The sequence below is a fragment of the Pteropus alecto genome, unplaced genomic scaffold, assembly GCF_000325575.1.
Source record: "Pteropus alecto unplaced genomic scaffold, ASM32557v1 scaffold74, whole genome shotgun sequence".
Classification (NCBI taxonomy): domain Eukaryota; kingdom Metazoa; phylum Chordata; class Mammalia; order Chiroptera; family Pteropodidae; genus Pteropus; species Pteropus alecto.
In genome coordinates, this window is record NW_006436291.1 from 83,852 (window position 1) to 96,188 (window position 12,337).

At 58.2% G+C, this 12,337-nt stretch overlaps 1 protein-coding gene across 3 annotated transcripts; it reads right to left on the minus strand.

The window, feature by feature from the left end:
- Window positions 1-2,551: 2,551 nt before the first annotated feature.
- MTG1 (mitochondrial ribosome associated GTPase 1) lies at window positions 2,552-12,331 on the minus strand. 3 transcript variants are annotated; one of them, XM_015590179.2, is made up of 12 exons: window positions 11,869-12,202; window positions 11,481-11,545; window positions 9,020-9,124; window positions 7,006-7,086; window positions 6,613-6,672; window positions 6,428-6,484; window positions 6,119-6,209; window positions 4,645-4,706; window positions 4,160-4,256; window positions 3,903-3,984; window positions 3,364-3,476; window positions 2,552-3,054 (listed from the first exon to the last, which is right to left on the minus strand). In XM_015590179.2, exons 2-12 carry the CDS (start codon window positions 11,532-11,534, stop codon window positions 2,924-2,926), a joined length of 933 nt encoding a protein of 310 aa, XP_015445665.1. In that variant the 5' UTR covers window positions 11,535-11,545; window positions 11,869-12,202; the 3' UTR covers window positions 2,552-2,923. The 3 variants fall into 3 exon arrangements, with proteins under 3 accessions (XP_015445665.1, XP_015445666.1, XP_024903322.1); XM_015590180.2 differs by lacking the exons at window positions 6,613-6,672; window positions 11,869-12,202 and adding an exon at window positions 12,218-12,331; XM_025047554.1 differs by having other exon boundaries at window positions 11,481-12,201.
- Between the last annotated feature and the right edge of the window lie 6 nt (window positions 12,332-12,337).

Consider the following 12,337-nt stretch of genomic DNA (forward strand, 5'->3'; position numbering starts at 1 on the left):
AGGGCTGTACAGCTACCGGGCGTGGACTTCGGCCGCGGGCCCCTCGGGCAGCCTGCGCCTCTGCCTGCTGCTGGGTGTGGCCCTGGGCGCCCTGGGGCTGCTCCCGCCATAGGCTTGCTGGGCTTGGGGTCAGGGTGGTCCCCAGCCTGTGTCCTCCCGGCCACCACTCACAGCCCGACCCAGAGGTGCTGCCTGGGCAATTCCTGCCAGCCCAGTCTGGACGAGAGCTGCAGCCTCTCTCGTCTGAGATCCAGGGCCACCTCCTGTTCGCCGCCCTGCCCAGCCCCCCACCCCAGGCCCCCACTTCCACCCGCCAGGGTCTCAGCGGCCTCTGCCGAGAGGCCCCGCCCACAGTTGGAGGCTGGCTCCTCCCGGGCAGAAAGGCAAGCGTCCTGTGGTCTCCGTACTGGCCTAGCCAGCTGCCCCCAACCTCTCTCCAGAGCTGCCCAACACAGGTGCCAAGACCAGGCTGCTCAGGCCATTCCGTGTCCCCAGAACCCACCCTGGACAACTGAGGCGGGCGGACAGTGCTGACAGCAGGCAGGGGCGGGCCCCGAGGGCTGCAGCAGCCTGCCGCACAGAAGCTGCCAGAACAGGCCAAAGGGGTCGACCCGGGGACAGGGCAGCAGATTGACTCCCAGGTGAAGCACAGAGGCCGGTGCCCGCCACGGTACAGAAGCGGCGGACTGTGGGCTTCAGAGCCCGGTCCTGCCCACAGCGGTCCTGGTGACCCCCAGGAGGCCGGGCCCCCGGCCGTGTCCCCTCTGCGCAGGCGCTCGGTGACACCCGCTGCCGGGGCTCCCTGGTGCCACCTGGCTCTGAGTCGTGACCGGCCGCTGAGCTCTTCCAGGCCTTCTGGAGACAGCGATGTTCAAACTCCCAGAGCTCTGGCTTCATGAACTCAGGGGCACAGCCACACCCAGAGCCCGCACCTGACAGGACAAGCCCTCCCTGGCTCAGCCCGCAGTGGTCCCGGCAGCAGCACCCTCAGAGGGTGGCGAGAGTGGAGGGGACGGACGCGGCCACAGGCAGGTCCCTGGAGAAAGGCCAGGATGACCGAGTAGCACCAGCAAGGACACAGGTATGAGAGCCTTGCTCAGCAGAGGGAAGCGCCCAGGAGGCCACGCTCCCCAGACGCCACAGCAGGCTGTCCGAAGCCGCAGATGTCATGGGGACAGGGCGGACGCCCAGGGTGGCTTCCAGGGAAACGCCAGGCAAGTCCTCACAGGTTTGTTGACCTTATGAATAAGGACAGTCCATGTCCCTCGAGCCACCGCATCGGTGCACTCAGCCCAGGGGCCTGGGCTCTCCACCCGTCCTCAGGCTCCGACACCCATAGTCCCGAGGCAGGTTCACTCCTGGGCCTGGCTCCTCGGACCTCACCCCCTTGGTGCTCTGCAGGAGCCTCCAGGACATGCCCTCGGCCACCGGACCACGGGGCCTTTGGACTCAGCTGCAGCACAGCAGTGCCAGAAGCAGCCCCCGCTCCCTCTGCTGCCCCACGGCCGGCTCTGGTTAGGGTCTCTGGGAGGACCCCAGACCACGTGTTTTTCTCTACAGACTGACACACTGAGCCACGGGACGAAGCTCCTGGCGGTCCCCCACGTCCACACTGCCATCATTCTTGGGGCACGGCAAGCCCAGACACTCCTCTGTCCATTCCAGACAAGCTCGATGCTGTCAAAGACCAGTGAGCTGTGGTCAAGCCCTGCCCAGGGCCTCGGATGCAGCGTCTGCTACTCGCTACACGGATGGCATGGGACTCTGAAAGTGTGGCACAGGGAGCCCTCAGGGCCCGGGACTGTGGGCCCAGCCACCCGGACGACGGGCTGCACAGCATAGCAAGCCGTCGACTGCTCATGAAACAGCATTCCAGCCGAGAGCTCTCTTCACCCCCAGCCCGGGGCGTGCTTGGCGCCGGGTGCAGCCCCAGATCTCACCCTTCCCGCCCGTGCGCTCAGGGTTCTGACAGGAGAGAGACAGCACTCCGGGTGGGTCATCTGGGGAGATCAATGGCTGGCATGGGGTGTGCGGAAGCCACATGGGTGGAGGAGCCCACAGCCCCGCCTACGGGAAGAAGAGCCTCCGGGTGGAGACAGGACCCCCGGGAAGGCCAGGCCACCCCGACAGGGAGCAGCCAGAGCTCCTGGCCAGGGGTGGCTGCCCCCTCCTGCCTCTGCCCTTTCCCAGATGCAGGCCGCAGGGCCACACCTCCTGGACAGTGCGGGAGGTGGCCCTGGGAACAGTGTCGGTGACCTGGACCCCTGGGTCTCCACCAACCTCACGGACACCCTGCCAGCGGGTCCGCAGCAGGGCCATAGCAGGGTGGCCCCCAGGGCACCGAGGGACAGGCCAGTCCTTGGGTTCTGCTCCAGGTACCGAAGCCACCTGTTCACCCGTGTGCACGTTTCAGTGGCGCTGTGAAATAAACACTGTGCTGGCCACGATTGTCCCTTAACTGCAGGGCCCAGGGCTGACGCCCTCGGTCACTAACCGGTTCACCCTCCACTTTTCCTTGGAGAGGGAGCCCTGACACAGGGACCTAAGTTGGTGCGGGTACACAAGGAACTGGCCGATTGAGACAGGCCTTTTAATTTAAAACCTGAAATGACAGGTCACAGCTTCACTCCTAGGACGATACTAGCTTTTCCTTAAGACCTAGTGAGCGTCCTGACTGGGCCAGGCACGCAGGACTGCTCGGGGATGCCAGCAGCCCTGCTGTCCACACCCAGGCCCCGCCTCCGGAACCAGCAGCTGGCCTGGCTGTGGAGCGGCTGGAGGGCACAGCCTCCTTCCTGGAGCAGAGACCTGAGTGTACAGTGACCAGTGGACAGCCCTGGAAGAGGGTGCTAAGATCTGGGCTGCTGCCCATCCCTGGGGCTGAGGGCCAGGCACGAGGGAGGCCCCCACTGGCCGCAGCAGTTCAGGGGTCTGCTGGGGGCGTGTGCAGCATGTCTCTGTCCAGCATCACAGGGCCTAGCAGCCCACTGCGGAAGGTCCGCAGGAAGTCACGGGCTGCTGCAGTGTAGTTGGGCTGGATGACGTTCACATCACCTAGGGAAGATGGGAGGGTCTGGTAAGGAAGAACCCCCATGCAGGGCGGGCCCACCTCTCCATCACCCTCAGGGACCCTGAGCTAGGTACCTGTGGAGCTCTAGTACCTGGGGACTTCGAGGCTGCAGGAGGAAGGCGTGGGACACAAGGTGCACCCGGCACTGCTCAGGCCTGCAGCAGGGAGGATGGGCAAGAGCCCCTCCCCCTCGAGAGCCTCTCCTTTCCCCACAATGTCCTCCCCCAGACAGCAGGCCGCTCACTGGGATGGTCCCCAAGCCCGGCCAGATGAGACAAGGCGCCGCGTCTCACCTGTGCCCGTGAGCACCTTCACTTTCTGCATCTTCCCCAGCCTGACGGCCACGCGCTTCAGCACGCTCACCACGTCATCACAGGCTCCATCCAGACCATAGTGCTGCACATACCTGCACAGAGCCACTGTCACCACAGGGAGCCAAAGCCAGCCAGCAAGGGTACTCCCAGCATCACAGATGACCCCTCGTGCGGGTGGGTGACCGCAGCATGGCCGTGGGTGACTGCAGTGTGACTGTGGGTGACCACATTGCAGCCAAGGGTGACTATGGTGTAGCTGTGGGTGACCGTGACTATGGGTGACTGCAGCGTGACTCGGTGACTGCAGAAGGGGGAGAAGGGAGGATCACGAAACAGCACGAGAAACCTGCAGTCTCCGTGACTGTGCAGGGCTCACAGATGTGCCCGTGTGTGTCAGGACGTGTCAAACACCCGCTCTGAAGGCCTGCAGACAGCTGTCATCTGCGACACCCCAGGGGGTCCCTTTCCAACTGTGTCTGGTCAGCGAGAGGAAGGATCGGCCCACAACCCGCACTCACCCCAAGAGCTGGTGCCGGTTGAGGGTGTAGAGGAGGTAGTCGGCCAGGGTCTCCTCCCCCACCAGGTGGTCCAGCACGGTCCCTGGAAGCAGACAGCCGGTGAGCACCCAGGAGGCCACCCTGCCCCGTCTGCCCAGCAGGATGGGACGGGGCCTCTCCGGGCATGGCTGCAGGGGCAAGCGTGGCCAGGGCGAACGGGCACAGACGCCCCCTCACTGGGCCTGCCGGCGGCATGGCAGAAGGCAGCCCCAGCTCACCGCACAGTGCCAGCTTTAGGCCCGTCTCCACGCTTCCGATCCGAGGAGCCAGCACCCCAGGCGTGTCCAGCAGGAACATCGGCGGCCGCTCACACACCTGCAGGCATAGCAGGCAGTCAGATGGCCGCTCAGGGAGCCACGCACAGGAGGCCCAGGACCTGCCCTGCCAGCTGTCGCTCTCGCCAGCTTCCAGCCTCCCCACGGGACTCGGTTCCACTTCACGTGGAGAATAAATAAAAGCAACGACCCCGACAGCCCCTCTTCTGCTCCCAGGGTGAAGAGAGATCATGTGGAGAAACTGAGCTGTGGCTCCACCCGGCTTGGCCCTGTCCCAGGTGCCTGTTTCCTTGTCCATCAACAGGGCTCAGTGTGCCCCCCACAGGGCTGGCGTAAGGCCCAATGCGGAGCCCGGCATGTAGCAGTGTGGACAGAGATGGGTCTGTGCACACGGAGCCTGGGGCCCGGCAGCCGAGTGAGGCCCCTACCTGGATTTTGGACATCACAGCTCTGGTGATCCCAGGCTCGCCGCCCACCCTGGTGGCTTTTCCTGCAGGATAAAAAGAGCTGTCAAATACATACTGAACTCACAGGCCTGGCATATATGGCACAGAATAAGCAATGGAGCACGTGGAAGCCCACGAAAGCCCAAACCAGCTCACAGTAACGACCCTTTCTAAGTCAGGTTCCGGAATGTGCGTTCCGGATGCCTGGAAAGGTACTCTAAGCCCTAGGGAGAGATGAAGGTGAGTGCCTGATTGTGAAGATCAGAGAAAGCTGCCCCTTCCAGCAGGCCCCCCTCTGCTCCCAGACTAGGCCCTCGCCTGGGGCCAGGCCTGCACCTTGTAGATCTGCCCCACAGCGCTGCCCACCGCAGGCCTGGCTGTGGGGCTGAACTGACCCAGGTGCCAGCCTGTGCTACGGCAACCAGCTCAGGGTGTGTCGTCAGCGGACTCAGAACCATCTGCCGAATGAACTCGAGCATAAAGGGCAGGCGTGAACACTGGGGGCTGAACGGATGTGCTAAGGTGGTCCATCCACACAATGGAATACTGTCAGCCTCAAAAAGGAAGGACACGCTGACACCTGCTACAACGTGGCCAGGCCTAGAGGACATCATGCTGAAACAAGCCTGCCACGGAAGGATAGGTACTATGTGATGCCACTCAGATGAGGTCTTAGGGCTTCACAGATGCACAGACAGAAAACAGATGCAAGGGTGCCGAGGTTGAGGGGCGGGGGGACAGTATTTAAGGTTGCAGAGCCTCAGTCTAAGATGACAGACATCTGGAAAGAAACACTGATGGTTGCACAACTTGATGCCACCAATTTTTTTTTAAGCTACAATTAAAGGAAAAAAACTTTAAGAACAGATAACCAACCACGCCCCAGTGAGCATCAAACACGCCGCCCGCACACAACGGCTCAGCGCAATCTGCAGCCCTTGAGTCGCGTGCCGGAAGGCGTTAATAAAGAACACGTGCGAATGTGTGTCAAACTTCAAAGTGCTCAGAAAGCGAGACGGCGCAGCGAGCGCGCCGTGGACGCCTGTGTGCCTGCGTCACGGCCAGAGAACCAGCGGCACCCCCGAGGCCCCGGGAGGGCAGCGCACAGCCCCCGAGGGCTGAGCGGGGGGAGCGCCTCCCACCCCACACCAGACCTGTCAGCCGTGCGGCGTTCCAGGCACGACTGATCTAAGGACTTCGGTAGGTGCAGGGACTAAACCACCAAAGGTCAGAAAGCCGCCCCACGTGAAACGCTCTGAAGAGCCAAGGCGCGGGCGAGAGCAGAGCATGGCACGTCCACCGGGCGACTGTGTCACTATGACCGCATGGCGGCCGGCTCCCTGGGTCCTCTGGTGGAAAGACAGCTCAGGACCTGTGGGCTTCGGCTACCTTTGTCTCAGGCAAGAGCGGCCGCTCTAGGAAGAAGCATCGTGTCAGCTGGCGCGGCTGGCAGTACCTTTCCTGAGGTGCTGTCTCCGGAGCGAGTTGATGAGTGAGGACTTGCCCACATTGGGGACCCCGATCACCATGATGCAGTACTCCGCATTCTGCAGAGGCACAAAGGCAGGGGATTGGGCACAGCCGCCCCCGCCCAGCCCCCCACCAGGCGCACGCCATGGGGCCCCACCCTCCCTACAGCCAGGCTCATGCCAAGAGACTCGTGCCCGCACCATCCTCGGGCCACAGCCCACCGTGGAACGTGCGCAGCTCTGCCTGGCAGGTGAGCCACGGGCTCCATGACCAGCACAGGGCCCCACGAACCCACCTCGCCTCGGTGATAGCGGTAGCTGCTCCCAACTAACGCAGTGACCATGGGGACGATCTGCAACACACCAAGCACACAGGCATGCGTGTGCGGGAACCACTCCCACCTCAGTTCCAGTGTCCACATCAAAAAGCCAGTGTCCGCATCGTAGGCTCAGACCGCATTGGCGGGGAGAGGGTGGTCACCTGTGCCCTGTTCTGTTCCTCCACCACGAACAGCAGAACAGTCGCCCAGGAGGATGACATCTATAACTACAAGCACCTTCTAGCAGAGATGCACGTCAGCCAGCGAAAGTCTCCAAATGCAACTGGGGAAAATTAAGCCCTAGGCTCCCCTAGGGCTCCCATGCTCAGAACTGGACCGGCAGGTGCGGCCTGCCCCTGGGCCCTCTCAAACCCATCACGGCTGCGTAGCGCCCACTTGCTCTTGGCACCAGGAGACAAGTGTGCCCCAGGAGCCCCAGCACATTTGAGACTTGTCTCCAAAACTCCACTTCTTATGAAAGCATAAAATCGTTCATACTGTTTCTTGGAAATTAAGCAGAAGCATTAGAGTATTAAAAAAAAAAAAAAGCCTACCTGCTTGACATTTTCATCTTTTACACAGTTGGTAAAAATGATATTTTTCAGGCCTTCTCTTTCTAAGTGTTGTATAATTTTCTGAAAGAGAGAAGCAAGGCAAGAGACATTCATGTTAAATGCTAATAAAAATGTGGGTGGCGCGATATGCCAGAATCCCAGGCCCCCCCGGCCAGGCACACTCTCGGCTGAGAGCCTCTGCAGCTGCGGATGCAGGGGGGCCAGGCAGCACAGGTGGCAGACGCAGGCACCGGCAATGGAGCACCGGGGACAGTGTGGGCTGTGAAGGGACTTCGGAGGAGGGCTGCCTAGGGCAGCTGGCTCCATATGAGAGAGGACAGGAGGGAAGGGCCCAGGGCCAGGGGCTGAGCTGCCTTTTGGCCCCTCTTCAATCTGTGTTCCAGGTTCAAAAAAAAAGGGGACTCCAGTACTTGTCATTTGAGGCTAAACTAGGTTATCGTGAAGCCACACCCGGGACAGGAATGACGTGGTTTGGTCCTCCTTTAGTATCCGCGCTGCTCTGTGCATCTGACGAGCTTCACCAAGTGAACTCCACTTGAAGCTCGGAACCCACCCTGATCACGAAGCACAGGGAACACTTTAAAAGCCCGAAAGTTAATCTGAGTTTACTGATCTTAACATCCAGTGAAATCAGCTTATGAAGCGTATTTTTTAAAACCAGTATTGTACTGTTTGGTTAGCTACGGACCTAAAAACATGATTAACACTTAAATGAACAAAAAAGTCACATTAATTCAGTTAGTTTTAGTTATGTATTTTAGTTGTCCGTTACGATGCAGATTAAAATACAGACCAAAACAAAGACATATTTGAAGGCACACTCTGAAGTGTATAAATTCAAATGGGACGAACCACCCAGTGTATGGAGGACCACCACTGGGGACGTCTCCTCTCCAAAACCTCGGCCGCAGCAGCACCTCACAGGAGGAGCAAAGGAAACGGTCCTGCTGACTCCCAATCAGGTGAGACCCTGGTGGGTCCCTGCCAGGTAACCATGTGCCCAGTACTCTGCGAAAATTAGCATTTAAAGACAGAAGCAATTGCTGATGAGACTCAGCTGCAAGCCTGTGAGGACACGTGCTAATGCCTGCAAATGGAGTGAACCCGCACAGCCTCCCCGAGCCCAGAGGCTTAGACACTCAGAAACGGGAGCACGCGCAGTGAGACAGGGCCCAGGGCGGGGGGCCTCCTGCTGAGGTTCTAGTGAACGGAGAGCAGTGGCTTTAGTATCCGATGTCTCTTGGGGAACCTTGTGGCAGAGGCTTGAGGCTGGAGTTTAACTCAAGCGTAGCATATCACCTAGGAAGCCTGGAGCACATTCTTCTTGCTGCAGCAAAAGGAAAACTGCACCCTAACGGCTTGAAAAGCCAGAACTCAACATTCTGACACCCCTCTTTGCAAAGGCGTTGAAGACAGAGCAAGAAGGACAGAGATGCACACTTCATAAATAACATTCTAGAATCCCCAGTGCTTTGACCTCTGGGACACGTGGGACATACCCTGCACTTGGTAACTTGAGTCCACTGACCCTGCCTGGCTTTGGAGAACTCCGTTAGCTACTTTGGGCCTCCCCAGTCCTCCAGGTCACACGGTGCAGAAGGCAGTCCGCAGCCAGGCTGGGGGGTGTGGGAGGCTATGCCCTCAGGAATGTGGACGCCTAAGGGCAAACGCAGCCATCGCGGGAGACCGCCAGGCCAGTGCTATCTAGGCCTGCGGCCACACGGCCACTAAAACTTCAGGTGATTAAAATGAAATGGAATGTGAAAGTCTATTCCACAGTGCTGCCTGGAGTGCTCCCAGCCACAAAGAGCCAGAAGCCACCACCTGGGCACTTCCCCCGGGAGGTGCATACTTTGGTAACCCAGATTAAAGAGAAGCATGTCAAAGGGGCACCGTGCAGAGCAAGCCGGCCTGGGCGCTGCCGGGCATCTGCCTGAGTCAGCTTGTGGCGGCTCCTTGCGACACCTGACGGTGTCTGCGTGACGGCCTTTACCTGCTGCTCGCTCAGATCTGCCAGGTCCATCTTGTTGAGGACGAGCACGTGCGGCTTAATCCCCAGGGTCTCCTGAAACAGAGGGTTGCGGCCCGAAAGCGGGATGTGGCGATGTTAAGGCAAAAGCTCCGAGCTGCACCAGGCAGTCCATTTACTTTGCCCCGTGACCAGGTCAACACCGCCTTCGGAAGGGACTGACGCAGAGGAGGGAGCCAGCCTCGCAGCCCTCACCATGGGAAAAGGTACACCATCCGTGAGGGCCCCCCGGCCACAGAGCCAGCACAGGCTGCTTCTCAGCCGAGAGGCAGACAGGCAGGCAGTAGCTCTCACGTGGCTTCTCAAACAGGAACAGTGGTAACAAAATCAGAAAACAACGCGTGCTGGAAGGTTTTACAACTGTTGTTAAGCTGCCAATGTAGGTTAAGTTCAAAATGAATGACCACTTGAAAAAGTGCCACCCATGGCGTTGTAACTAGAGCATCTCAAACCACCACTGCCACCTCTGTGTAACCCGATGGAGACAGTCACTAAAGGTTTCGCCTCCTTACTACCATCGCCAGGCCCTTCTCCCCCTCAGCCAGGGACCCATGGGGCTTACTGTAGGGTCCCATCGGGTGTGCCACTAACACAGGCAGGAGGGGAAGCCTTATTTCATCTTCTGAGCACTCAGCCCCTTCCTGGTATCTTGTCTGAGTCCAGCATGCCTAGGGTGTAGGTCTAGGACCCCAGTTAGCCACTGTGTCCTCACCCACACGACAAAGGAACTTTCCATAAACCGCACCCTTCCCTCAGGTTCACCAACGCTGTGCTGACCCAGAACACTAAAGCCCCCAGAACCCGCGCAGGGCTGCTGTCCGGCGTTAGGGCTTCCCGCCACGTCCTGGGTGACAAGGCAGAAGGTCTAGAGAATGAAAGGAGAGCTGTCCCCCATCACAGGACACTGAGTCACACCTACAGGTTTGACGACTTTCTAATAATCGACGTATAATCACCAGTGAACACTTGTGACCAGCATGGGACATTGTATGAACGGAAATCTTTACCTACAGTTAAGAAACTCGCTACTTTATCACAGTTCAACAAGCCTTTGAAATCGTGAAAATGGTCCCTCATCCTTCAACCTAGAGATGGTAACTCCAACTTTCGTCATAAAAGGAGAACCTAAAAGTGGCTCAAAGAAAACAAAAACAGTTCAACAAAGCATTCTCATTAGGGAGCGAGACCAGCCACCTTGCTGACTAACGCCTCAGACACAGGTGGAGAGCCTGGGTGGCAAGGACACCTGAATCAGGATTTCACGTCCCCCCTAGAGAATACTGCCGCTGGGCACGCCAGGCGCAGGCAGGTCTGAGACGAATGATGCTCACGTGTACCAGTGGGGGGCTCCAGACACATGGGCCTGACCCTACACCACAGAGTGACTGGCCTGGAGAGGAACCCAGACTGGTAATTTTAAAAGCCTCCTGGGGGAATTCTAATGTGTTAACAAGGGGTGAGAACCACTGCTTTAAATACCAATAACTATGACAGGTGAGGCTGCTGCTGGCCACTGTGGTGGCTGACTGGACCGGAGCAGGGACCAGATACCAGGAATGCTTCCTGCTGCCTTGAGCACTGCCTGGAGGGCCTCCCCTGTACCACCATGATTCTGCACCCAGTTCAATGGGAGAGTGGGTTCCCGCGCCACCAAGCAATTCTTGGACACCAGCTAGGCGTCCAACCATTCAACTCAATTCTGACACCAGCTACCTGGAGATGACATCAGATTCCACAGCTTAAGGGCTCATGACTGCCCCCATCCCATTCCAGAAGCTAACTGCAAATCCAAGTTGTCACCTGTGCTTCTGACCAACTGGCTATGAATTGGAAGTTCCAATGACCACCCTCCGCCACTCTTAGATTCTATTAATTTGCCAAAGTGGGTCACAGAACTCACAGAAATGTTTTACTCTCCAGATCACCTGTTTATGGTAAAAAAGTAACTCAGGAGCAGCAGTCAGAAAAACTTACAGGGCCAGGTCTGGAAAGGGCAACAGGGAGCTTCTGCCTCTCAGGCTCTACGCGCCTTGCATCTCCCTGTGTCCACCAACCAGGGGGCTCTCAGAACCCTGTCTGCTTGGGTGTTCAGGGAAGTTTCATTACACAGGTGTGACTGATTCAATCACTGGCCACTGGCGATCAATTCGACCTCCAGTCCCCTCCCTGCCTGGAGGTCAGGGGTTGGGGCCGAAAGTTCCAACCCTCTCGCATCAGGGTTGGTTCCCTTGGCAATCAGCCCCCATCCTTAAGTGATCTAGGAGCTTCCCAAAAGTCACCTCATTAACGTAACAAAATACACTTTTTATCCCTCTCAGCAGTTAGGAAATTCAAGTGTTTTAGGAGCTCTGTGCCAAGAATGGGGACAAAGGCCAAATATGCATTTCTCATAATAAATTCCAGTATCACAACAACCAAAGGATATCCGGGCATCATGGACCTCGATGATACAGTCCACCAGCTTTAGGCTGCTCTGCATCTTCTTCAGCCCTGGAAAAAAGAAGAACACCTAAGGCGAGGGGTCCACCGCCTGCCAAGGGTGGGAGAAGATTTAAGCTGGCAGTCAGGAAGGGCACACCACCACCAACCACCGAAAAAGAACACATCTGAGTTAAGTGCTCTAAGTAAGGACAACTGCTGACCATTTGCTGGGTGCCTCCTTCAAGTCCAACAGTGGTGGCTCAAGAGAGAAACACCAGGCCATCTGAGGCCAGATCCTGTCTCTACCACACCTGACACTTGGGTGACTGTGGGTGAAATATTTAACCTTTACGGGTCTTGATCTGGGCTGCAGAACAGATATGCCAACTAACCAATTCACTGGGCTTCCATGACGTGTGGAGATGATGCTGTGAGGACCGACTCTCACAGCACTGAAGTCACCCCTAACCAGGAAAAAGACCACCCACAAAAGTAACAAAACTCCCTTTCCCGCTGCGTTCCACTCAATGACGGCGACACCACCCCTCAGCCTCCATGCACACAGCCAAGGCCGGTCATTTCGGCACACCCTCAAACACCTCAGGTCTCCCCACTTCCTGCCCCCCGCGCCCGGCATTCAGCAGTCTGGCAGAGCAGGCACTTTCACTGTTCTGAAGACACCTGCAAAGTGCTTTGCTATCTCTATTTCCGTTAGCGCTCAAATAATGTCCAGGGAATTACTTCCTCTTAAAAACAGACGTGGAAAGTGAGGCTTCGGGGAACAAAGCTGAAGAAGAGCCTTCCCGGGACTCAGAGATCCAGTCAGCCCCGGGACCCGCGCGCCCTGCGGCGCGCCGCAAC

Bases quoted from the DNA above. Each gene is read 5' to 3' on its own strand.
- MTG1 (XM_015590179.2), bottom strand. From the start codon at position 11,534: ATGCAGAGCAGCCTAAAGCTGGTGGACTGTATCATCGAGGTCCATGAT. The intron at 9,125-11,480 runs ATATCCTTTGGT...TAACATCGCCAC, and splicing joins TCGAGGTCCATGATGCCCGG to ATCCCGCTTTCGGGCCGCAA. The intron at 3,055-3,363 runs GTGAGACGCGGC...CATCTTCCCTAG, and splicing joins GAAGGTGCTCACGGGCACAG to GTGATGTGAACGTCATCCAG.